The sequence below is a fragment of the Lissotriton vulgaris genome, chromosome 3_2, assembly GCF_964263255.1.
Source record: "Lissotriton vulgaris chromosome 3_2, aLisVul1.2, whole genome shotgun sequence".
NCBI lineage: Eukaryota > Metazoa > Chordata > Amphibia > Caudata > Salamandridae > Lissotriton > Lissotriton vulgaris.
Window position 1 is genome coordinate 101,962,243 of NC_141690.1, and position 26,166 is coordinate 101,988,408.

Below are 26,166 nucleotides of genomic sequence, written 5' to 3' on the forward strand. Positions count from 1 at the left end.
ATATGCACTATATCATTGGTTAGCAATGGTGAAGTGCCCAGAATCCTAAAGCCAGCCAAAATGAGCTCAGCCAAACAGGAGGTCAGGAGGCAAAAAGTCAGGGGAAACCAAGCCAAGGATGCCAGGTCTAAGAGTGGTATTTGTGGATTTAAACAGGTCACTCTTAAGTGGTTTGCCCGACACTCTACTATTGGGACTAATTAGTGGGGAAGTAACCTCCTGCTAATAAAGGCCACATGATGGTATAGGCCCTCCTCATTTAACTGTGCTAAGACAGCTCCTATGCCACGATCTGAAGCCCCCGTCTGTTTAATTACCTCCTTCGAGAAGTCAGGAGCCTAGAGTACAAGTACTATATACATGGCCTCCTTGGAGAAGTCAAACGCTTTCTGATAGACCTCTGTCCAGATCACCTATAAGGGCATCTTCCTAAAAGTCAGCTCAATTAAGGGGCAATAATGGTGTCATAACCCTTAACACACTACCTATAATATCTTGTGAGACCCAGGAAGGTCCCACCTCTATCTGAGTTTTTGGGGCTCGGCAGCCCAGGATAGCCTCGTCATGGCCTGGAGAGACTGTCCTCGCCTGGCCCTCACCCACCATTTGGCTCAGATAAACGTGTGCAGCGATGCCCACGTAGCTGCCTGACAAATGTCATTAAGGGGGACTCCACGTCCCAAAGCAGTGGTAGCTGCCGTCGCCCTCGTGGAATGGGTGCGCAACCCCACCGGACGCTCCTTCTTTGCCAAGGAATAACAAGCTTTGATTCACAAAACGATCCATCTAGAAACAGTCCGTTTGTGTCCCGCTGACCTTTCTTGGCGACCAAGTAGCCAACAAAGAGCTGGTTATCCACTCTGAATTGTTTTGTGCGATCCAAGTAAAAGGAAAGCGCTGAAAGTGCTTGTGGCCTACTGTGTACCGCAGGTAACACCGGTGGGCCGGCAGGACAGGGATGTGAAAATAAGCGTCCTGCAATTCCAATGCTACCATCCAGTCTTCCAGGGGAATAGCAGCCACAACCTACTTCTGGAACAGGAACTCGCTCAATGGCTCCCTTGGCCAAGAGTGCCGAAACTTCCTGCTGGAGAACGGCCACATGATCCTCCGACATACGATGGTACTGAGGTGGCATGGATGGAGGGTTGTCTTGAAGAAGAGGGACTAGCTCCTTCGGACTATTCGCAAAACCCACCTGTCCGACGTGATGGTGCGCCAGTGGGGGAGGTGATGGCGAATCTTGCCGCCCACTGGAGTTTGGTGGCCCTGAAAGGTTAGACTAGGAGGGTTTGGAGGCTGCTGCTGAGGGGCTGTGGTGGACTGCCCTGCCCATTGGCCCCCAGAACCACGGCAGCAGTTCTCACATTCTGGACCGCAAAGAGGCTGAACAGCTTGCGCTGGCCTGTGACTGAAGAAGCCTCTAACCATATCCACGGACGTTAGCCTGGTATGGAGATTTACCCTTTAGGAATAGTCCCCCCGGCGTACTAGTGCTTGAACAATTTTCCTTCTGCTTTAAAGCCGCAGGGCATTTCCACATTGGAACTAACTACCCTGCCACTGACATTATTTGGCTGGAATCTTCCACACCACAGGAATCCTGGAGAATACCCTCCTCCTCCCTCCCCAATTTGCGTCTTATCCTGACTCTGCAGACCATTCCGGAAGCCCACACTCACTGCGGGACTTCATCCATTACCCAGGGCTGTCCACCTGTCTTGAAGAAGACCCACCAATACACACTACTCATGCGTCATTTGGGTCGAAACGTAGATGCTTAATACTGTGGTTCAGCCTCCGCATACTCTCTGGGCTCGACAGAAAGCATCTTAAGCCACCACCAGAGAGAATCACTAATTTATTGAGCTGACCCCCCCATTGAGATACAAATATAATTGTATATCATTTTCATTAATTGTATATATACCTTGTCACTAGCACTTGCACCCATGTCACTTTAAATACACTTATCACCACCTTACTTTGTTTTCACTTGGACAGCCTTGAAAATATGTCTATCCATGTACTGGTTGTAAATATCCAATAACAAAAACTTGTTTGCAAAATATCTTTGTGCTCTTTTTCTTACAGGGGTGTTTCAAATTGTTTTTCCTTTTTTGCGCGCTGCTGAGTTATTCTCCCTTAAATTGTTTTAGCATAAATATATGTTTACATTTTCTGTTGATTTGGTCTTGATACACAAAGCAATTGCTATTCTCCTACAGAGCCATTGTAGCTTTTTGTATACTCACCCAGGCTCTGAGCGTTACTGGGTCCCCCCATTATATAATACCTGGCCTTTGGCTCTGGGCGGGACGTTGCGGGGCACCACTTCCGTAGCCACGAAAGGGGCGAAAGGCACACTGCGCAGGGTGGGAGGTGGAGAGGCCCACGGACCTGGCCGTAGTCAGAGAGTCCTTAAAGCACTCCAGTGCGTTGTCTACTTTGTCACCGAATAGGCGACGTCCATCAAAGGGCATGTCCATATGAGTGGATTATACATCCTCTTTAAAACCGGTCAACCTTAACCAGGCGTAGCGTCGAAGAGCTATCAACGTGGAAATCAGCCTGCCTAGTGAGTCGGAGGTATCCAGCCCACAGAGGATTGTAAACTTTGCTGCGTCTTTCCCTGCGACAACCGCACAGGAGAGTACGGCCCGGGCCTCCTCCGGTTACCCGGGCAGCATTTGCACCACCGTGTCCCACAAGGAGTGGGTGTAACGGCCCAACAGACATGCAGTGTTTACCGACCACCGTCCCAAGCTGGAGGAAGAAAACATCTTCTTCCCAAGATGGTCCAGCTTTTTGGATTCCCTATCAGGTGTGCGTTCGGGAATGCGCCTTTGGAGGAAGAGGCTAGGACCACTTGCTCTCAGGGATGGGGTGTTGTGAGAGGAAAGTGGGGTCGCCTGGAGCCGGGCTGTGGCGTCAGGCAAACATCCTATCCACAGGAGCCCCTGTGTTGGGCTTGGGCCAGGTGCCCAAAGGATGTCGGTGAGGGCTTCATTAAACGGTAATAGGGGTGCCGAAGTGGTCACTGCCGGTTGAAGCACCTCGCCAGGAGGTTAGTCCTGACTGCCAGCGTAGGTAGCTCGAGGTTGAGAGCCTCGGCCGCCCTACTCAACACCACGGCATAAGACGCTCCCTCCTCCGCAGCCACGGTAGGAGGGGACAACATTCCAAGGTCTGGTGAGGTATCCAAAGCACTGTTCCAAATCCAATGCCAAAGAATTTTTTTTAATTATTACTAAACTGGCCACTCCCAATGTCCCTAAGAGTTTAGGCAGCCCAGAACTTTGTGATAAACTGGCTGACTTTTTTCAACAAAAGGTGGAATCCATTATTTCTTCATTTACATTAGCCCACAAGAGGGAAAAAGTGTCGCCGCTCATGGCGGAATCAAATAGTCTCAACGCCAAACTGGTCAAAGACAAATTCCTACTGCTAGAGACACCAGACATAATTAAACTTTTGAGTTCTATTCAATCAGGGGCTCCCACAAATCCATGTCCAGCGTCTGTGCTGCAACAAATTCCAGAAGTAATAGGATCAGCCCTCACACCCCTGATCAATGACATATTTATATCAGGCAATTTTTCACGAAAGTGGAAGAAGGCCTCTATTTTTCCTCTATAAAAAACAGACCCTTGACCCTAATGCCCAAATAATTACAGGCCAATTTCGCGGCTCCCGCTTCCTGCTAAAATAGCTGAAAAAGCCATGAACATTCAGCTCAGTGCTTTCCTCCAAACCAACAATATACTTGACCCGTCCCAATACAGGTTTAGAGCAGAACATAGCACTGAGCTGGTCCTAATTAAATCCACAGAAAAAGTTAGGGAGGCCTTGGACAGTGGAGGGAATGCAATACTGATCATGTTGGACCTGTCTGTGGCATTTGATACGGTCCATCATGAAGTTTTGATGGACCAGTTGTAGGAAGTGGGGATAAAAGGTGTGGCTTGGAACCTCCTGCAGTCATTTCTTTCTGATAGAACGCAAACCGTGGATCTGGACAATAACAGGTAAAAGCCACTTTCCCTCCCATGTGGTGTGCCACAGGGCTAGTCTCTCAGCCCCACGCTCTTTAATGTGTACGTTGCAACTCTGACAGGTTTGATAAGATCGTTTGGTTTCAAACTCACCTCCTATGCGGACATCACTCAAATAGTGCTGTCGCTGAGGGACAGGGCAGAGAAGGAAAAAGGGACATGCTTTCATGACTGTATGAAAGCCATCTCAGGGTGGATGTCCTCAATTGTCTAAAATTAAACTCAAGCAAAACAGAGGTCATTATGATTGGGAATAGCCCACACATGTGGACGCCCAACTGGTGGCCTGAAGATCTGGGTACCTGCCCTGTACCCACCAGGAAAGCAAAAAATCAGGGGGTGATCGTGGATAATAAGCTTACTCTGGGTGATCATATAAGCATGTTGGTTTTGGCCTGTTTTTTGGCACTTCGAATTATAAGAAAAATAAAGTTTTTTCTTCCTGAAAACAGTCTTAGGACAGTGGTCACGGCACTCATTATGTCACGGCTGGACTATTGTAAAAGTCTATATTTGAATGCCCAAAAACAACACATCAATAGGCTTCAAATTGCACGAAATGCAGCAGCCAGACTACTGTCAGGAATTCCGAAATGTGTTTCAGTGAACTCCACAGACTCCTCGTAAAATAAAGGGGAACATTTTAAAGCCCTTTGCACTGTTCTAAAAGCCCTCAATGGAGTAGGCCCCGACTTCTTGAGGCAAAAATTCCAGTGATATGTCCCTAGAAGGACTCTTCGCTTCGCAGGAGCAAAACAAGTCCTAGTCCCTCCGGTCAAAAAAGTTAGTTGGGGAGGTAGGAGCTTTATCACCTGCGCCTCAAAGGCTTGGAATGATCTCCCATTTCATCGGAGGAACTTAACAGATCTCCTTTCCTTGAGAAAGAGGCTGAAAACATGGCTTTTTACCCAGTAGTACCCTTTGTTATGATATCCAGCAGGTAGTGCTCAGCACCAGGACACCCTAGGGTAACCGTGCGCTTTAAAAGTTCAATTAACATAACAAATCAACATACCACTGGCTTCCCCCATATCCTCTCTCCAGTCCGGGTCATAGACAAACTGTTCAGTGAAAGAGTCTCCAGACCACTCCCAGTCCTCCTCACCCTCCTTTTGCTGCCAATCTGGTCTAGGAGAGCCAGGGTAGAACAAGGGCAAAAAAGTACCCGCTGGCGCCGGATCCGGCATCGGGAGACGCCGGTCCCGCGCTGTGTCTACCACGCGGTGAAGGCCGGGGTCGACGCAATCTGAGAACACAACCGGCGTTGGCTGCGGATGTGCACTGGGGGAGGTGTAATAATGAGGTCATCTGGCGCCGATCCGGATCCCGCCGGCGTCAAAGGCCCAGGGCCCCCAGGCAAGTCTGCGGGGCCTGAAGGCGCGCCGGCAGAGTCAGGATGCCCAAAGATGGCATGCATTGATTCGTAAAATTGGCGAAGCTGGGCAGGGGTCACTCCGAGTCCCGGGAAGGGAGGGAAACACGTAGTCGACCCTTTGGGCTCCGCACGCAGAGGCACGGGGGGTACCATCCGTATCCTTCGTCGGCCGACCGACGAGGAGAAGTCGAAGAGCGATGATGCTTATTCGACATCTTCTTGTGCTTCGAGTTACATGAAGAGCGCAAAGTCTTGGAAGAAGACTGGTGGTGGCTCCGCGACCGGTCCCTCGACATCCCACATGATCAAGACCTCGAAAGGCGCAGAGCTGACAGCGGGGCCTCAAGAAGCTTTCAGGACTGCTCCCATAAAGATTTTAGATTCATGGTCCGGCAGACAGAGCACAACTTGGGACCATGGCCACACTCCAGGCAGGACAGGCAAACGCGGTGCGGATCCGTCACTGTCATTAGTCGGCTACAGGAGCCACAGGCCTTCAACCGGGCATCTCTCGTGCACCAGGAGTTGATAGACTCAGTAACAAGAGTATCGACAAAAGTCGAGAAAAAGTCAGTCAAAAAGTACTGGTACTGCTCTCTCCGGATCTGCGCTGGCTGGCACGGAAAAAGAAAGAACTGACGGCAGCGCGCGAGGGCGATGTCTATGTAGCTACAGTGATGTTAACCCGGCGACCATGACGCCAACAACGAACGCGGAGCCGACCATCGCCACCTTTCGACGCGCAGGGGTACTGATGACGAAAAACTTTCCGGATCCAGTCTGATGCCTGAGGGTAATTATAAGGTAAGGAATCTATAACTAACTGTTTCTTTCAGGTTAAGGGGGTGTATGCTGTACCAATGAGCTCAGGAACTTGTTTAATCGCAGAGACTGGGCAGGCATTGTAAGAGGATCCAGATCTAGTGGACGCCAGAAGATTTATAGTATCTCCTTCTCCAGCAGGGAGAACTTGTCTAGAGATGGCCGTAGATCAGTTGTAGTTCTGTTCCTTCTATCGGGGAGAGTCTGAAAGAGGGAAAATTGGCTTCCACCTTCTGTAGAAAGAATAGAGCGATTTCTTCGCATAATTCTGGACTACTCTGCGTTTTAGGATGGCTAGGGACGGCCAATTTGGTTACTGTCCTAAAAAGTTCTTTGGTTGAGGATTTAGCCTGTGTAATGTGATCTGTGAAAAAAGCCCTTTTAGTATTAAAAAGTAGATTTTTGTAAAGAGTGAGACCCAGTTTGTAAGATTCTTTTTCTGCCTCATTGTAGCCTCTTCTCCAGTTTCATTCTAACCGCTTTCAGGCAAGTTTTTGCTTCCTCAGGTCTTCGGAATACCAGGGTGCTGAAGGTTGGGAACGCTTGGGAACCCATGTTTTCACCAGGGATAATTTGTTACATGTTGTATCTATCCACTCTGTGTAGCAGGTTGTGGCTTCTTCCACTTCAGCAGGAAAGGAACAAGCTGTTGCCGTAAGGATATCTTCTAGCTCTGTGCTCTCAATTTTCTTCTAGGTTCTTGTTTCAATCTGCTTCTTGGATGCTCCCACGCTATGATGAGTGTTGGGAGGTGCTAACTTGAACTGAATCATAACATGATCTGTCCAAGCAAGTGGCAAAATCTGCGCATGTTAGTTGTGGGTTGTTGGAGGAACTCCCATCCAAACTGTGCCCTGCGATATGAGTGGGACCATCTACAAGTGATCTTAATCCTCCACTGTTCACCACCTCAACAAGAGTAGTTGTTTCTGGCTCCGAAAGTGCTTCCCAATGAAAGTTAAAATCTCCAAAGATCATGACTGAGTTGGAGCAGAGCCCATCCTCTAACAAAGTTCCGACTGAAGTTAGGAATGCACTTCTTGGGCCTAGAGGTCTGTACATAAGAATGCCCTTAAAAGAGTTGTGAATATGGGTGTAGAAAAAAAGAAAGTGCTTCAGAAGCCAAGTTAGATTCTGTCAAGAAGGCAGCATGTAAGGAGTTGTGATATATAACTGTCAGTCCTCTCCCTCTCCTAAGAGGTCTGTCTTGTGTGTAACAGAAAAAATCAGGATCTGTGGCTTAAGCCTGATCCGGCCCTGAAGCCTTATCTGATCAAGACTCAGTGATAAATGCACGTTTTATGTTGTGATTCTCTAGGAGTATTGCACACTCTGTGATATGTTTGACCAATGATCTTGCCTGTAGCAGTAGACAACGCAATGGGTTAACTTCAGGTCTCTTATTAATTGCCCCTTCCTTAAGCTTGGGAGGCGCAACAGAGTAAAATAAGATGTGGGGAAGAGTTTGATAGCAGTTTGGACATGTTAATAACAGATCACTGGGAGTTGTGCTAAATGTTAGACACCGACGGGCAGTGTCCTTACCTTTGGGATTCAAAGCGAGAGGTCGACCCTTGAATAGGTCAGGATCCCTGGCTTTTGAGAACCAGGGGGGCTGGCGCTTTGCGCGATTCGAGCGCGTACGGGCGCTGACGGGTTTGCCTTAGGCACGCTTTCAGCGCGCCAGCAGCACGTCCGCTGCACGTACAACTAGCCCGCTGACCAAGATGGTGGCCCCGCTCTAACTTGCGAGGACTAACACATAATCTTTCTTGCCTTAGGCTACATGCAGCGTATGAATGCAGGTGAGTGTAAAATACAAATTCAATATTCACAAGTTTTAAAAAACATACAAAAGTTAAGAACAGGTTCCCTGGCGAGCTATAATACAGCTCTGCTTCCAGGAAAGGCAACGCTGCGTGGTGGCGTCAATGTGCTCATTAAGTAGTGTATGGGCTGAACAACGAGCCCGCTGACCAAGATGGCCGCCCGCCCTAACTTGCGAGGACCAACCCGTAATCCTGCTTGCGTTAGGCAAAGTGCAGCATGCGAATGCAGGTGAGTGTAAAATACAAATTCAATAATCACAAGTTTTAAAAAACATACAAAAGTTAAGGACAGCTTTCCTGGTGAGCTATAACACAGCTCTGCTTCCAGGAAAGGCAGCAGTGGTACAGGTGTTCCTCCCAATCGGACCTGAAGACAGCTATGTCATCCAGGTAGGTGGCACGGAATGTCTTCTTCCTAGCCAGCGAGCTGTTACCTCTGGAAAGTGACAGGGCATTCTTTAATCCAAACTGCATTACTTGGAACTAGAAGGGGCCCTCTTGGGACAAGAATGCTGACCTCTCTTTTGCCCTCTCAGTAACAGAAATATTCAAGTACCGTAATGTTTGTTGGCAAAAAAACAATAAAAACATTTGTCAAAAAATGTTTTAACACAATGCAGTGCAACAACCAAAGTTGCTGCGCTATGGAGAGAGCAGATTAGCGCCATATTTACTGAATTATGATGTGATTCAGCTCTCTACTTGTGCTTGTGCACTTCAGATGGTCTAATGGAAATGCAAGCATCCTTGCACTATGGTCCAAGAATGCTGCATTATGGGCAGGATTGTTTTTGTACAAGAAGGGATCTTGAGGCACACATTGAAAGAGGAAAATACCTTTAACGATCTACTTTTGTGCAGGAAAGTACCCTTAATAATACGGAGACCGGTGGCAGCAAAATACGAGAACGCCAAAAGGTGACAAGGAGAGGGTAAAAGAAAAGAGCCCCACCTAAGAACCTGAACCGAAAATAACAATGGAGGTCTGACTTATACTGCGACAGGTAACACAGAAATTTAAAATAGATATCGGCCTATACATAGAGGTAGGAAGACACAAAGAAGGATCCAAAACTCGTGATTTAAGAGTACAAGAACACGAGAAATTGCTCGCCAATAAATAAGGAAGCACCAAAAACACACCGGTCTATATTTAAGTACAAGGAAGTACAGGTCGTAATTGAATAAACCGACCAACAGATAATCAACCAAATAGGAGGTTTCATGAACACTATATATGTATTAAGAGGATAGTGTCACAAGAAAATTCAGATCCATGTTATATAAATTGTCCTGAAGAAGGTGGGGCCTAGCGCCTTATCCACCGAAACGCATCAACACCCCGAATAAGGGTTTTTTAAATCTTGTTCAAATTGAATTGTGTTTTTATTAGTTGTTTTTAAGTGTATTGGAAATTGTGTGCATTTGTGATGTGGAAATAACGAGCACTAGGCACTGTATTAAAAATTGTAACGTTTATGGTCATAGTGTTCAAGCACATATAACTGCTTTTTTAAATAATAAATAATAAAAAAATGATGAATTTTAACAAATAGGTCTATGCCAAACTATTATTGCCTTTGTGGTTCTACTACTAGATGGGATGCAACATACGAACTTTGTGCACATAGATAATTAAGAGTGATTGTGTGAGGGACAGCCCTCTCTTTGAATGTGGAGACAGAGTGTCTCTTTAAATAACTATAAAACAACCCAGGGAATACTTAAATATTTTTGTCTTACTCTACCCAGTTCCCTTGGGTCCAGAGGGTACTCTCTTTTCTTTATAAGAGAGCAGATTAGCGCCATATTTACTGAATTATGATGTGATTCAGCTCTCTACTTGTGCTTGTGCACTTCAGATGGTCTAATGGAAATGCAAGCATCCTTGCACTATGGTCCAAGAATGCTGCATTATGGGCAGGATTGTTTTTGTACAAGAAGGGATCTTGAGGCACACATTGAAAGAGGAAAATACCTTTAACGATCTACTTTTGTGCAGGAAAGTATCCCTTCCTGCACAATATCAATCCTGCCCGATATGCAGGCACCTTTGCACCCTGGCGCAAGGGTGCCTATGTTAACGCCAGGGAGTCACAAGTGCACCAGCGCACAGAGGGAGAGAACAGCACCATATTGTCATAAATATGGTGCTGTTCAGCTTTCTCCAGCCCGTTCAGTTCAGCGCAGCAACTTATCGTGCTGCACTGCTTGAACTATTATTAAATATCCTAATCTATTTGTAAACCAAATGTTAAACTTGGCCCTTTCAGCAGGCTCATCCCCAAACCTTTTGCTTCACCTTTGTGTTTTCAGAACCCATTTATGTTGCCAATTAGGACTTAGCACACATTATCACTGCTAACTAGTGCTAAAGTGCTTGTGCTCTCTCACTAAAACATGGCAGAATTGACTTACACCCAATTGCCTTATTTAATCTACTCGGAAGTCCCTAGTAAATTGATACCACGTGTACATAGAGCCTGTAAGTTAAATGATCCCAGTGGGTCTGCAGCACTGTTTGTGCCACTCACTTAACTATCCCTTCAAACATGTCTCAGGCCAACCATTGCCGTCTGTGTGTAGTTTTAAACTACCATTTCGACCTGGCAACATAAACCTTTTGCCAGGCCCAAACCTTCCCTTTTAATACATGTAAGTCACCCATAGGTTAGGCCTTGGACAGCCCAGACAGCAGGGTGAAGTGAATTTAAAAAGTTGGACATGTACTTATTAGTTTTACACGTCTTGGTAGTGAAAAACTCTTAAATTAATTTTTCACTACTGCAAGGCCTACCTCTCCCATTGGATACCATTAGAGTTACCTTGTTACATTTAATAAGCAGTAACATCCAAATGGAAATAGGTAACCAGTTCATGTTTGTGTCTTTGAAATTCTAATGAAAAATCCTCTCTTTTCTGAAAGGCAGATAGTTTATTTACAAAATAAAAATGCCGTGGTAGAAAGTTGGCATTTTCCTGCCTTGGCCATTTAGTGCCTGCAGCCCGTCTCAGGGTTACATGACTGAGTGTAGCTGACAGCTGGGCTTTGTGTATTCCCCCTAGACCGCCACACACAATAGAGGGCGTACTTGTGCCTGGATGGGCCATCATTGGCAGGCTGAGAGGGTGGAGCTGGGCACAGCCCTATTTACACTTGAATAGGCTGTGTCTTGCCTCAACACAAAGGGCTGCATACACACTGTAGTTAGTCTGGAGCCAGGAAAGGGGAGCCGGGAAACCTCTGCACTTCAAAGGGACATCTCTAGAAGCTTCTCCGACTTCAAAGGATGAACCAGGTATAAGGATTGAACCTCGGACTCCAACTCTTCAGTAGAGTTCTGGACCTGTGGAGACTCTCTTCGGACAAAGGACTGCTGTGCTGCTAAAAGGTCTGCCACTGGGCTGCCGCCCTGCTGGACTGCTGCCTTGCTGGACTGCTGCCCTTCCGCCTCAGTCAGACTGATTTGATCTGCACCTGAACCCGGACTCCCACAGGGAAATAACAAGCTCTCCACCACCTGATCACCACCAGGATCCAGCTACAGTAATCCCTTGACCCCCAAGTGGTGCTCTTTAGTTCCTGGCTACACCTTCGGTGTGGCCTCAGCGGAGATGAATTTAAGTTTTTGGGCTTTTTTTAACTGCAAATGGACTAGTTGGTGCCAAAACCTTGCAGTGCCCACCAACGCGAAGTTCCATCAACCCAATCCTTCCTGCTACAACATCTACCGCTCACGGTGAGCGCCAGCACGAAGCTCCTACCCGACCGTTCGCAACAACAACAGAATATTCGTACTACAGTGTTGACCGTCAGCGATTCCAGGCCTGCTCTTCGGCGATATATCCACAACGATTCCCTTCTCCTTCAATCAATCAATCAATCAGGAAATTGTAAGCGTGCTACTCCCCCGGGAGGGTCTCAAGGCGCTGGGGGCGGGGGTGGTCCGCAGGACTGTTAGCCAAAGAGCCAGGTCTTGAGGGTCTTCCTGAAGATGTTCATGGAGTGAGCGCGTCTGATGTCCACCGGTAGCTCGTTCCAGGTCTTGGCTGCGATGTGAGAGAAGGATCTTCCGCCTGCTCTGGCTCTGTGGATGCGTGGGGTTTCGGCCAGGGCAAGGTTGGAAGAACGAGGTTTCTTTTGGGCACGTGGAAGTTGATTCTGTCATTTAGGTATTTGGGTCCATTGTTGGATAGGAATTTGTAGGCGTGGGTGAGGATTTTAAAGTGACTCTTTTCTCCACGGGGAGCCAGTGGAGTTTTCGTAGGTGTTGACTGATGTGCGCATGCCAGGGGATGTCAAGGAAGAGTCTGGTGGCTGTGTTTTGTATTGTCTGTAGTTTGCGGTGCAAGGACTTGTTGATGCAGGCGTAGAGTGCGTTTCCATAGTCCAGTCTGTTGGTGATGAGTGCATGGGTGACTGTCTTCCGCGACTCAGGGGAGATCCATTTGAAGGTCTTGTGGAGGATGCGGAGGGTGTTGAAGCAGATGGAGGTGACGGCGTTGACCTGTCAGGTCATGGTGAGTGTTGAGTCGAGTACGATATCAAGGTTTTTGGCGCGGTCTGATGGGGTGGGTGGGCTGCCGAGGGCGGCCGGCCACCAGGTGTTGTCCCACGCTGACGGGGTGGTCCCGAGGACGGGGACTTCTGTCTTCTCAGTGTTGAGCTTAAGGCAGCTGTTGGTTATCCAGACTGCGATGTCTTGCATTCCTTTTTGGATGTTGAGTTTGGCGGTGGTGAGGTCTTTGGTGAGGGAGAGGATGAGCTGGGTTTTGTCGGCATAGAGTACGATGTTGAGGCCGTATTGTCAGATGATGGCTGCGAGGGGGGCCATGTAGATGTTGAAGAGGGTCAGAGTCAGCGATGATCCTTGTGGGACTCCGCAGGTGATGTTAGTAGGCTCGGAGAGGAAGAGTGGTAGCCTGATGCTTTGGCTGCTTCCCGTGAGGAATGATCAGATCCAGTCCTTGTATGCCAGTGGTGTGTAGCCTGATGACTAGTGTGCGGTTGCAGTGGGAGACGGTGTCGAAGGGCTGCTGATAGGTTGAGTAGGATAACAGCTGCGGAATGGCCTTGGTCAAGGAGGGTGCGAATGTCGTCTGGGGCGGGGAGTAGGGCAGTCTCGGTGCTGTGGTTGCTTCTGAATCCGGATTGGGATGGGTCGAGGATGATGTTATCTTCGATGAATCGTGTCAGTTCCCTGTTGACTTTCTTCTCTGCAACTTTGGCTGAGAAGGGGAGGAGCGAGATGGGCCTGTAGTTCTTGAGGTCGGTGGGATCGGCTGTGGGTTTCTTGAGAAGAGGCCTGACTTCTGTGCGCTTCCAGTCTTCTGTGAAGGTGCCTGTTGTGAATGTGGTGTTGATGGTCCATTGCAGTTCGGGTGCGATGGTGGTCGTGGCTCTGTGGTAGATGTGAGGAGGGCAGGTGTCGGTGGGGGCCCCCCAAGTAGATGCCTCTCATGGTCGCTGCGGTGTCTTCGATTGTGATTGGTTTCCAGTTGGGGATGGTGGGCTGTCTGGTGTCTCTGGGAGGCGGAGGGGCGGCTGTGGTGTCTGGTGGATGGTAAATGATGTTGTCGTAGAGGTTTTTGATCTTTTGGTGGAAGTATGTTCCAAGCTTGTCGCCAAGGTCTTGAGACAGGGTGAAATCTGTGGCTTTGTTGCGTGGGTTGGTGAATTCCTGAATGACACTGAAGAGTTCATTGGTGTTGGTGGAGTTGGCGAGGGTATTTTTGTGGATGAAATTCCTCTTGGTGGTTCTGATTTGGTTGTGGTAGTCCGTCATGGCGTCCTTGTAGGTGGAGTAGTTTTCAGTAGTCTTGGAGTTTCTCCAGTTCTTCTCCAAGCGTCTGCAGATGCACCTGGCTTCTAGGAGATCGGTGCTGAACCAGGCGGCTTTTTTGGGACGTTGTTTGTCAGGGTTGCGTAGCGGCGCAAGCCCGTCTGCCCAGTAGGAGATCCAGGTGTGGAGTCCTCCGGCTACAATGTGTGCTTCCGGTGCCCAGGTGTGTTTATTTCAGGTGAGGGTGGAGTTAAGTTGCTCGTCGGTGACCTTGCACCAGTACCTTTGTAGTGGGCGTGAAGCTGGTTTGGGTGCCGTGGGGTTGTCGACCGTGAAGTGGACGCATGGCGGTTGCGTTGTGTGTCTGAAGTGAACGCTGTTTCCTGCAGTGAAGATGAGGTCGAAGGTGTGTCCTGCTTTGTGGGTCGGTGTGGTGATGAGTTGTTTGAGACCGATGTAGTCGAGGTTGTCCCAAGGGAGGTGGAGTTAGGGTCGCTGGAGTTGTTGAGGTGGAAGTTGAGGTCTCCAATCAGTATGTAGTTCAATGAGGCAATGGCGTGGGGTGCGATAAAGTCGGTGATGGTGGTGGCGAAGGGTGTCCGGAGGCCGGGAGGTTTGTGGACGAGGGTTCTGGAAGTGCAGGTGTTCGGCGGAGGGGAAGATTTCGCTGGAGGTGGTGAGGCGGAGATTGCTCTTGTGAGGGAAGGCTAGGCCCCCTCCCGGTGGTTGGGGCGGTCCTTCCTCTGAAACTTGTATCCGTCTGGGATGACGGTGTTGATGTCGGGGGCGGAGGAGGCCTTGGTCCAGATCTCCGTGAAGAAGGCGATGTCAGGCAAGAGAGAGTCAAGCAGGTTCCAGATTTCCATGGTGTGCCTGTGTATGGAGCACACGTTGAGAAGGATGCCTCTGAGGGTGCGTTTGGTCTGGCGTCAGTGGTGCTGGGGGCCGGGGTGGTGGTGAAGGTCTGGCGGCAGTGGAGGCAGGAGAACTAGCCTTGGGTTGTGTTCGGCGAGGCCTGCTGGCAGTCTCTGAGTCTCCTGGGTTTGAGTACATGGAAAGCGGCTGTGTTGCAGCAGTGGCTGGACATGGATCCAGGGTTCCTGGTACTGCCCACGTCGGGTCGCTGGCAGGTGCAGACGGGTTTGCCTTAGGCACGCCTTCGTTGTGCCAGTGGAGCGACAGTGCAGTGGCCGCCATTAAGTAGGGGAGGTGGGAGGGACATTGAGCTGGGAGGTGGGAACGAGCGTGGGTAGGGGGGAGGGGCTGCAGGGGCAGCAGCAGCAGGGAGAGGCACAATTCAGTGGGCACATGAAGGAATACCAAGGGGCACAAAGCAAGTACAGAGGGGGAAAGAAGAGAACCAGCAGTTACTAACAAAAAATACAATAAAGTAGTAACCAACAATAAAAAATACAATGAAATAAACTCTCACACAGCGGGCACAGAACGGAGCAGGCAGCGACCTCGAACCACTCGTGGGAGGAGGCAGGGGCTCAGTAGCAGAGTCGATAGCGCGGAGCTATGGGGGAAGAGCAGGCCAGTGACCAGGGTCAGAGGTCTCACTTGCGCTCCCCCCGCAGTGGCCGCCATTAGGTAGGGGAGGGGGGAGGGACAATGAGCTGGCAGAAGGGAATGAGCATCGGCAGGTTTGAGGGGTTGCAGGGGCACAATGCAAGTACAGAGGGGGTAAGAAGAGAACCAGCAGTTACCAACAAAAAATACAATCAAGTAATTACCGAAAATAAAAAATGCAATGAAGTAAAGTCCCCTCCACCATGAACAGGACTCCTTGTGCTGGGCTGAGAAAGTAATGTTTCAGCAGGACTAACCTGGTCTCTGTATCCAACCCCGCCCTCCCATCGATGTCAGCCTAAACTTGTGACTTTCTCCGGATCATGTACGACCAGAGAGTGGCACTTTCGGCTTTTTGATGCTGTTTTCACTTAAATCTTTAAAATTGCATATCTCCAGTCTTAATGATTGGATTTTTGTCATTTTTGGCTTGACTTATTAACTTTTGCTCTATGTTTCTAAATTGGTGTGTAATATTTATTTTGCTGTGTTCTCACTTTATTACTGTTTGAGGTGCTTTATAAATATTTTACAGTTTGGGTTCAAGTTAAGCCTGACTGTTCTGTGCCAAGCTACCAGAGGGGTGTGCTTGTGCCTCACCCTGACGAGGATTGTGAATGCTGCTTGAGTAGGATTTCACTCACCTTCAACCAGTAACCCAATTTATCACACCAAATATATCAAAAGAAAATGTTAACAGGACTAGTACTCCAGAAAAAGCATACAGCTGCATACCTTGACATTTAAAAATCTATAAATCTGGTCCCTAAAAGATTGAGATGTCACTACTTGACACAAAAACCACAAACATTTTTGTTGGGAATAGGATTCAGAGTGTTTGTCCTTGTGGAGTATGTAATAGAAATGGTAACAACAGCAAATCACTCATGAAAATCCTAGTTTAGGCTTTTAAAACCCTGACGCCACATGGTGCTAAATGCACTTAAGATCATGGAATTGCAGAAATATGATCTCAGCGTAAAGTCTGGGGCGTAGGTTTGGGGGGATTTTTGGCATATGTCCCACCCACCCTAAATAAATACATTCTCGGCTTAGTAGTTGGGTCTAGTAGTCCTGAGTTGGGTTTCCTATGTCTGTGTTGGATTGTCTCATTGTTTTGATTTCACTAAGAGGTTTTAACTTGTTAAATGTTTGGATCAGGAACTTACACATTTATTTTGATTAGTTTACCAAAAAAATAGTAAATCTGGACCCCTATAGGCATTCCTTGAATGGATGCAAATGTACTTTTTGGAATTTACAAACATTAGCAGTAGTAGACTTGGAAAGCTGCTCCAGTCTCATGTTTCCAGGCATACGACTGGCAATCAAACATGCAAAAGGTCATGGGCGAATGCTTGCAAACTGTCTAACCACTGGCAACCACTTAGGGTTGTATTCTAAATCATCATTTCTTCCCCCACTGTGCCACTCTAAACAGAGGGCCTGATTTAGGGTTTGATGGACAGACTGAAGGCAGATAGGGTGGTGGAGTACATTATGACAGCTACTTCGCCCGCAAAATTTAGAGATGGTTGCCAATCAATCAATGAGGGAATTGTGATGCACGCTACTCAACCCTGAGGGTCTCAAGGCGCTGGGGGGGTCGAAGAGTCAGGTCTTGAGGCTCTTCCTGAAGATGTGCAGCATAGGGGTGCATCTGATGCTGATAGGGAGCCCGTTACAAGTCTTTGCCGCAATGTAGGAGAAGGCTCTTCAACCCGTTCTTGCTCTGCGGACGAATGGGGTTAGGCAAGGGCAAAGTCAGCAGATTGGAGTTTTCTCTTGCCAGCCCCCAGGACATCTTCATAAATTGCCAGGAACAATTGTCCTGGCGTTTTATGTCATGTAGGAAAAGTCAGACGGACAGATCAAACTTTTCCAAGTTTTTCATTTTTCAAAAACAAACTCCTGAATCAGCAATTTGTTTTTGAAACATAAAAAGCAAATGACCCCTACACTATGGAAGTTACCTCCCATGGCGTGAGGGTAATTTTTCTTTTTATTTTACTGCCCCGCAGGAGGTAATGACAATTATAAGGCATTCACTACATCCAATAAGGTCTCCTTATTTACCATACTCAAATGTTTCATCTTGATTTTTTATCCACAAGCCCACAATATATTCTTTACGGGCCAGTGCACTGAGTTTGTTTCACCCAGTTTGGCAGAGTCTGGTAGCCAGTGTTAAACGTTTTGTAGGGCACAGCTTAGTCAGGGAGATTCGGGGGGAGGAGATGTGAATCTCGAATTTCCCAATTAAAAAAGAAGTAGTGGGATGCAAGGGTGAGATGGCTAAGGTATGGAATGGACTGTTTCCATCGGGAGTATTAGGTGCACTTCTGGGGCTGTATTAGAGTTTGGCGGACAGTGACAGAGTACCCGGTCTGCCAAACTCAAGGTCTGCCTACTTGATTTTGAGTTGGGTGGATCGAAGGCTTTTTGCAAATGGAGTACAATTTATTCTGTTAGTGTAAAACTTTCTCCAACATTCCAATGGAGTAGAGGCCATTGGAAGTAAGCCATCCGACTGTCCACCCTATTTAGAGTGAACAGTTTGATACCTGTTTTTTTATTGTGCGTTAGCCCCCCATGCATCCATCCATAAACCCTATTGGGCACATGCCTTGACTATAGGTTTTTAATGGTCCTACTATGCCAAACCTCAGGCCAGGCAATTCTAGACTTTTCATCCAAGCCAGATACAGAACAAAGAAACGGATATGTAAAATAATCAAGATTCAACACTGCTGCATGCAGAATGCCTGAGAACCCAATACAGTCTGCAAATCTTCCACACTTTCAAAAAGGCATTGAAAACAGTTGTTTGTCAAGGTCTCAGACCCATGCACCGGACATTACAATATCCTTCTTGGAACGGAGATCAAAACTGAGGACATTCCCATTAAAATAGCAATAGTCAATATCACATGACTTTCAAAAGGATAAAATGGTAAAATGTGGGCTTATAAAAAAGATGAACAAAGGATTTTCATTATTATTTATTAGATAATCAACACTTTGTCCTGTATTTATCACATTACTTACTCTGTTTTTTTCCAGAGAGAAACTACTTTTTCTGCATTTTCGAACCAAAGCACTTGCTGCTCTTCCAGCTGGCTAGTCGCCTACAAAAATAAAACAAACTTTATTACCAACACATAACACATTTATGTCGGTTGATCATTTAATTTGTAGAAAGGAAATTATATTTATGAGATACTGAGGTTGTAATTTCATATTACTGATAATGCAGATCAACGGATCTGGGACAGTGCATTGCAGCAGTACAAACATTTACTGAAAAAATGACAGAAAAATAAAACAGCTTATGCAGTCAGATGGAAATGTGTGGAGAGCAGCATTTTTTTAAACATATTTATTTTTGTAATCTTATGTGCAATCAGTATTAAGTACAAGTCAATACACACAACCCAATATCTAATAGAGACATCTAGCTGCAGATTCCTTACTGTAGAATCCTCCCGCAGGCACAAGACTGGATCTGTAAATTTTTTCCACAGCATGTCTGTGCATCGGCAAAGGGCGCCTTGCGACTCCGTATCGATGACATCATGCAATGTGACATCGACGGAGTCCGTATAACCCCCTCGCCGACACGCTTAAGTTGCTTCTTTTCCACGCTTGCAATGTGGATCCGGAGCAGCTAGGGGCCGTTTTTCCAGCCCATCTCCACATTTTCTGAGTGAAACAGTGTGCTTTTTGTAATGCCTTCAGGGTTTAAACCATGTGGATCTTGTAACAGACAGATGTCGATCACAGATCCTCATACCATCTGCTTATGGTGCCTGGGGGACCACCATGACTCAGAGGAGTGTGGTTCCTATCAGCGCCTAAGGCTGGAGGAGTTGAGACAGCGTTGAATAAAACTTCTGGCGGCGCAACTATCTGAGGCCTCGTTGAAGTAAGGAGACCTGTTGAGGAGCCGTTCAGATCAGGGGCCATCTCCATTGATGGATGCTCCAAAGCGCCAACGGTCAAAACGTAAGTCAGTTTCTGATGCCATTTCAAAACCTTCAGCTGCGGAGCATTCGCTGGAGTACACCCAACGCCTCTCCAAATATCCTGAAGTCGGGGAGTATCTAGCCCCAATGCGGGAATATTATATTTCCCTTAAAAAAATCTTTGAGTTTCAATTTCCATCAAGAGCGCTTCCTAGCCCTAATCTGTTGGGAGGTGCCATGACTGGTTTCTTACTGGCAGGTTCGAATTTGGTGGCAGTCAGGCCCTTTGAATCTGTTATTGGATTCGAGAGGGTGCCGATGCACAGCCCTTCAGGGTCTTCACCTTTGGCGTCAGGTCAGCCAGTGATGTCAGCAGCACCATTCGATGCTGCATACAATTAATTTTCGCAATGTCAACACATCGCTGTCCTGGACAGAGTCTGTAGCGGCTCCGATGGAGCCATCCGCTTAAGGCAACTTTCCATCTGCCCTTATACAGCCGGTTTCTGCTCTTCCTATGGAAATGCACAATTTTGCAGGTGAAGGGAAGAATATAGGGTGTCAAAACATTTTGGGCAATACTGTCCAGCCTCCCTTTGAGGAAAATTGGCTGCCTGACCTGGGTGAGGCTAGTGGACTTCCGTCCTCCCCAGTTTCAGATTTACTTTCTAAAACTGGTGTGGCAACAGCGGTGAGTTACTCTTTTCTGCGGTATTAAGGAGGGCAGCTGTTGTCTTAGATTGCCAGCTTCTCTCTGTGGAATTGTCCACAGACTCTGTGGTGGATGTTCTTCAACAGGGTAAGACGGAAGTGGACCCCTTACTTCCTTATAGTGAGTCTCTACACTATATTGTTAGGGGCTTGGGCAAAGCCGGTAACAGGAATGCCTGTAGAACGGGCTATATCACATAGGCATCCGCCTGCCTCAGGGGATCCTGATTGTCTCTTGAAAAATCCCTTCATTAAAGGTCTGGTTGTGCAAGTAGGTACAGCCTCTGCAGTGCCAAATGTCCTCCCTCTGTTTCCACTGAGCACTGAGTCCAGATGGCTGGAAAGTTCTGGGAGGAATATTTTCTCTTCCATTAGTGCAGCATTATGGTCTTTGAAGACTACATGTATTCTCAGCACGTTTTTCCATGCATTATGGGACTCATTGGAGAGTTTGCTGCCTTCTCTTCCAGAGGAAGCCAAAAGTGAACTGATACAGTTGGTGCAGGATGGCAGAGAGGCGGCTAAATTCACCATAAAATTTGGCATGGACACCAGTGATTCCGTGGGTAGAGCTATGGCTCAGTCAGTAGCCTGGGCAGACATGCATGGCTGCAACAGTCTGTGGTTTTAGAGCCTCTACAGAATAGCCTAAATGATATGCCGTTTGATGGCGTACACTTATTTGGTGTACATGCAGATTCAGCTTTACGGCGATTTAGAGCGGCACGGTGTGATAAAGACACTCAGGGCTCAATTATGATGTCTTTCAGAGTTGCCTCCGACCAACATCGTCTCAGTGTCGGAACTTCTGAACACCGAATTAGAATGCAATTGCATCATGTTGCGGTCGCAAACTCCCATTTAGAAATGGGAGCTCGTGCGGTGGGCGGAAACTGCCCACAGCAAAAGCTCCCATTTAGAAATGGGAGTTTGTGGAAATCCCTGCACGGTGCAGCAGGCACCTAATGGATTTTCCATTTACCATTGGTGCCTCCCAGGCCAACAATCGTAGCCCACAGAGGCTGCAAAGTCACTTTCCAACAGCCTTTCCATGTCTGAAAGGCCGACATAGAAAAGCTGTCGGAAATTGCCGCTGTCCTTAACCCCTTCGATGCTCATGACGGAACGGTTCCGTCATGAGCATCGGTTGGGCTGTGCTCATGACGGAACCGTTCCGTCATGACCACACCCGTTTTCATTGGGGCCCAGCACCGTGGGTAAATCTGGGCAGCACCCAAGTGGTTAAGAGATTATGATCGGTTTCCAACTGGCCAACGGGCTCATTGAGCCCGTTGGAACCGAGTCGGATTGACCAGCCGCTTTACATTCCGACCACTGACATTGTAATCCAGCGGTCGGAATTTAAACCTAATAATGTCGGTTGGTAAGCCTCCGAAGAGCGGTTGGAGGCTTACTGACCGACATCGTAATGAGGCCCATGGACAATGGATACCCATGGACAAAGGAGGCTGCGCTGCTCTTATCCTTTTAGATCTCAGCGTAGCCTTTGACACCGTTAACCACCAACTTATGGTCCAAAGACTCAGTGTGGTGGAGGAGACAGGAATCGCCCTGAAATGGCTGCAGTGCTTTTTTGAAGACAGATCTTTTGCTGTCTACGAGGAGGATGCTTAATCAGAGCTGTTCCCTCTGCAGTGTGGAGTCCCCCAGGGATCCTCTTTAAGTCCCACCATGTTTATCATCTACATGAGATCTCTTGCAGGTGTGGTGCTTCCATGGGGGATCCACATAATCACCTATGCGGATGATACCCAGTTGGTGGTCTCCCTCAGTCAGCAAGATAAATCTGTGCCTGGTTTGACTTCATGCCTTGCGAAGGTATTTGAGTGGATGAACAAGTCATTCCTAAAACTGAATGGAGCAAAGACAGAACTTATGCTCCTGGGCCATTCTGCCCCCATGAATATAGATATTTTGTGGCCCAGCTGCTTATGTCCCCCTCCTGTACCTAAGAAACAAATTAAGAGTTTGGGAACTTCGTTTGACTGCAATTTGGATTTTAAAATACAGGCTTGTAAAGTCGCAGCAAATTGCTATGGACTTCTCAGGATGTTAAGGAAGATTCTCCCCTTCTTCCTTTTGATGCCAGACGTATATTAGTCCAGGCACTTATATTGTCCCGCCTCGACTATGCGGATGCAGTCTATTTGGGTGCTCCACAAGGAACCACTAAGATACTACAGATTGTTCAGAATTGTGCAGCCTGCCTTCTAATGAACATTCCCCAACGTGTTCCAGCCAGACCGGCCCTTGTTTTGTTGCATTGGCTCCCTATCCAGGAAAGAACTAGGTTTAAGGCTATGTGTATTGTTCACAAATCTATTTCTGGGAAGGGCCCTCCGCTGTTCCAGTCAATGGTGCAATTATATTGCCCCAAAAGAACCCTGAGATCCAATAATAAATGACTACTCGCAGTTCCTATGATCAAGCGGTCATGAACTGGAGGTCGGCGGTTTTCCTATAATGCAGCCAAGTTTTGGAACCAGCTTCCAGATTATCTACGACTGGAATCTAGTTACCTTAAATTTAGGAAGCAGCTTAAAACCTTCCTCTTTCCGTGACCAGGCTATGTTTTCAAGGTGTCACAATAAGCGCTGGGATGCCCTTGGGTATCCTTGCACTATATAAGTGTGTATTCAGTTCAATTCAATTCATAGACATGTCTTTGAAGGCTCTGCTTGCTTTTTTTTTGTGACTTGTGTAGGTGAAAGTGTTTACAACTCACTGGGTTGCAATATGTATTCCTCTAGTTGCACCGGTGTGGTGTTTCAGCTTACTGGAGGAGTTTATGTTTTTTTAAAGAACCTACTGATTCTTTACAAGTTTTTACCTAAGCCTTACTCCGGTCAGTTATGATTATAGTGGTGCATTTATTCTGCAGACGTCTTTTCAGTACAGTTAAATTCTTTACAGTATATTCCACAATCTGTGGCTTCCTGGATTACTATTTACTACTTGGGGCAAAAGTACTGCTTTTCTCCTTCAACTCTGTCATTGACAGTTTTTCAGCTGTCTGGATATGCAGGTCTTGCGGTTTGCTTTACTCTGCAGAACCAACTCAAAAGTCCTTAGGGTACAGTCCCTTTGAACTCCCGTAAGGCCACCCTGTTAGAGGACCTCTCAGTCTGGTGAAGGAGGGTTCACCAGAATCCCCTGGTAAGACCCTCCAGGATGTGTTCAGCTATGTGCTGGCCTTCCGCAACCAACCTCAGCGCTTCAGGAAACTCGCTCAGGCGAAACTGGAAGCTTGCCAAGAAGTAATGAAAAGATGGTATGACCAGAATGCCACTCTGATCGAATTTCAACCTGGGCAGAAAGTATGGGTGATGGCGCCAGTGGAGCCTTGAGTGCTCCACGACAAGTGAATTGGCCATATGAGGTGGTGGAGCGCAAGAGCGATGCAACCCATCTGGTTGACTTGCAGTCTCCCACACACCCTTTGAGGGTCCTACATGTGAACCGTCTCAACCCACACTTTGAGATGATGTGACAATGCTCCTTGCTACAGATGATGGGATGGAGGAGGAAAGTGACCCTCTTCCTGACCTCCTGTCAGTCAAAGAGCAGGATGGGTCAGTGGATGGGGTGAACCTCTCTCCCACACTGACCCCAGAACAGCAAAGGGACTGTTGCCATGTGTTGGGTCAGTTCGCCTCCCTGTTCTCCCTGACACCAGGAGTCATCGATTGGTGTATCCACGATGTGGACACTGGGGACAGCCTACTTGTGAAGCAGAAGTTTTACAGGGTAGCTGACAAGGTCAGGGCCAGCATCAAGGGAGAAGTTTACAAGATGTTGGTGCTAGGGGTATTTGAGCCCTCAAGCAGCCCATGGGCTAGCCCAGTGGTTTTAGTCCCAAAAGCTGCGGCACCCGGTGCCACTCCAGAACTCAGGTTTTGTGTGGACTACCGTGGGCTCAATGCAGTCACCAAAACTGACGCCCACCCCATCCCCAGAGCTGATGAGCTCGTGGACCGGTTGGGCGCTGCCCAGTACCTCAGTACATTTGACTTAACTTTGGGGTACTGGCAGATTGCCTTAACTGAAGGGGCCAAGGAGAGGTCAGCGATTTCAACACCAGGTGGGCACTTCCAGTTCCGTGTCATGCCCTTTGGGTTGAAGAACACCCCTGCCAAAGTCCAGAGACTGGTCAACCAGGTACTGTCCGGGCTGGAGAAATTCAGCGCCGAATACCTGGATGACATTGCCATGTTCAGCTCCACTTGGAAAAGAACACTTGCAACACCTCTGTGAAGTGTTGAAGGCTCTTCAATGAGCAGGCCTCACTATCAAGGCCTGTAAGTGCCAGATAGGGCAGGGATCTGTGGTGTACTTGGGACACCAGGTAGGGAGCGGCCAGAGGGTGCCCCTCCTCGTAGATTGATACCATTCTGGCTTGGGAACCCCCCAAGACCCAGACAGAGGTGAGGGCCTTCTTAGGAGTCACCGGGTAATATCGCCGATTTGTCAAGGGATATGGCACCATTGTTGCCCCCTTGACAGAGCTGACTTCAAGGATGCAGCCCAGGAAGGTGATCTGGACCAACGCCTGCCAGACCGCGTTTGATGCCCTGAAAGCTGCCATGTGCATGGCACCCGTGCTCAAGACGCCTGATTTCTCCAAAGAGTTTGTGGCGCAGACAGATGCTTCAGAGCATGGAGTGGGAACAGTACTCTCACAACTGAACGACGAGGGCTTGGATCAATCCATAGCCTTTATTAGTAGGAGGCTACTTCCCAGGGAACAGAGGTGGAGTGCGATTGAAAGGGAAGCTTTTGCTGTGGTCTGGGCACTGAAGAAGCTAAGGCCCTACTTGCTTGGGACTCACTTGCGGGTTCAGACAGAGATGGTTAATGCAAATGAGGGGTGAAAACCCAAAACTGTTGAGGTGGTCCATCACCCTACAGGGAATGGACTTTATGGTGGAACACCGCCCTGGTACAGAACACGCCAATGCTGATGGTCTGTCCAGGTTTTTCCGCATTAGTGATGAGAACTCCCAAAAGGGTGGGTTGTTCTCCCCACTTTTCAGCTGGAGGGGACACGTGTTAGACCTGGCATCCTAGGTGTGGTTTCCCCTGACTTTTTGCCTCTACCTCCTAAATTCTTTGACGCTGTGACGGATTTTGTTTTGCTGGTTTAGATGCTTTGGGCACTTTGCCACTGCTGATCAGTGCCAAAGTGCAAGTGCTCTCTGGTTAAATTATTACTGTGATTGGTTATCCATGATTGGCATATTTGTTTTACCAGTAGGTCCCTAGTAAAGTGCACTGAGTATGCCAGGGCAGGTGATTCAAATGCTACTAGTGGGCCTGCAGCACTGATTGTGTCACCCACGTGAGTAGCCCTAAAATGGTGTCTCAGGCCTGCCACCGAAGTGCCTGTGTGCAGTCTGTGAACTGCCATGTTGTCCTGGTCAGAGTACACACTGACCAGGCCTGACCCTTTCCTTTTCTTACACATTGGACACCCCTGTGGTAGGCCCATGGTACCCCCCTGGGCAGGGTGCAGTGTATGTGAAAGGTAGGACATGTACTAGTGTGGATAACATGTCCTGATAGTGAAATACTGCCAAATTCGTTTTTCACTATTGAAAGGCCATCTTGCCCATAGGAGAGAATGGGGAATGTTGTGTCCCATGTGTACCTGCATATCTCCCCATAAGAGCAAGATGGGAACCTGAAGTCTGGTATCCCTGAACTCAGAATTTGATAACACATCTTTTAGAAAAGATGATTTTTGAATTCTGTGTTTGGAAATAGCACTTTAAGAAAAAAGTGGCTATTTTTCTGTTCAACCTTTCTGTGTGCCTCTGCCTGTTTGTGTATTGACTGTCTGGTTTGTGAGTGACAGGGGCTGGGGGTGGCTGCAGGAGGCTGGGTGAGTCCGCACTAGGATTAATAGACCTATCTACACTTAGAGTGGTGGGAGAAGTTGCACCTGGGCCTGAATAGGACTGTGCCTGCCTTCCACAATGCTGGCTCCACCTCCTGCGGTGTGTCTGATGGCCCTGGCTTCCCCTCAGAAAGGAA

The 26,166-nt window shown here is 47.9% G+C and overlaps 1 protein-coding gene across 2 annotated transcripts in view; it reads right to left on the reverse strand.

The window, feature by feature from the left end:
• The window catches only part of LOC147725374 (uncharacterized), a 2,508,159-nt gene that overhangs the window by 1,039,961 nt on the left and 1,442,032 nt on the right, over positions 1-26,166 (reverse strand). For both annotated transcript variants that reach the window (XM_086964051.1, XM_086964052.1), the window contains exon 15: positions 18,485-18,564. In XM_086964051.1, coding sequence (XP_086820177.1) covers positions 18,485-18,564 — 80 coding nt within the window. The remainder of the gene's footprint in view (positions 1-18,484; positions 18,565-26,166) is intronic.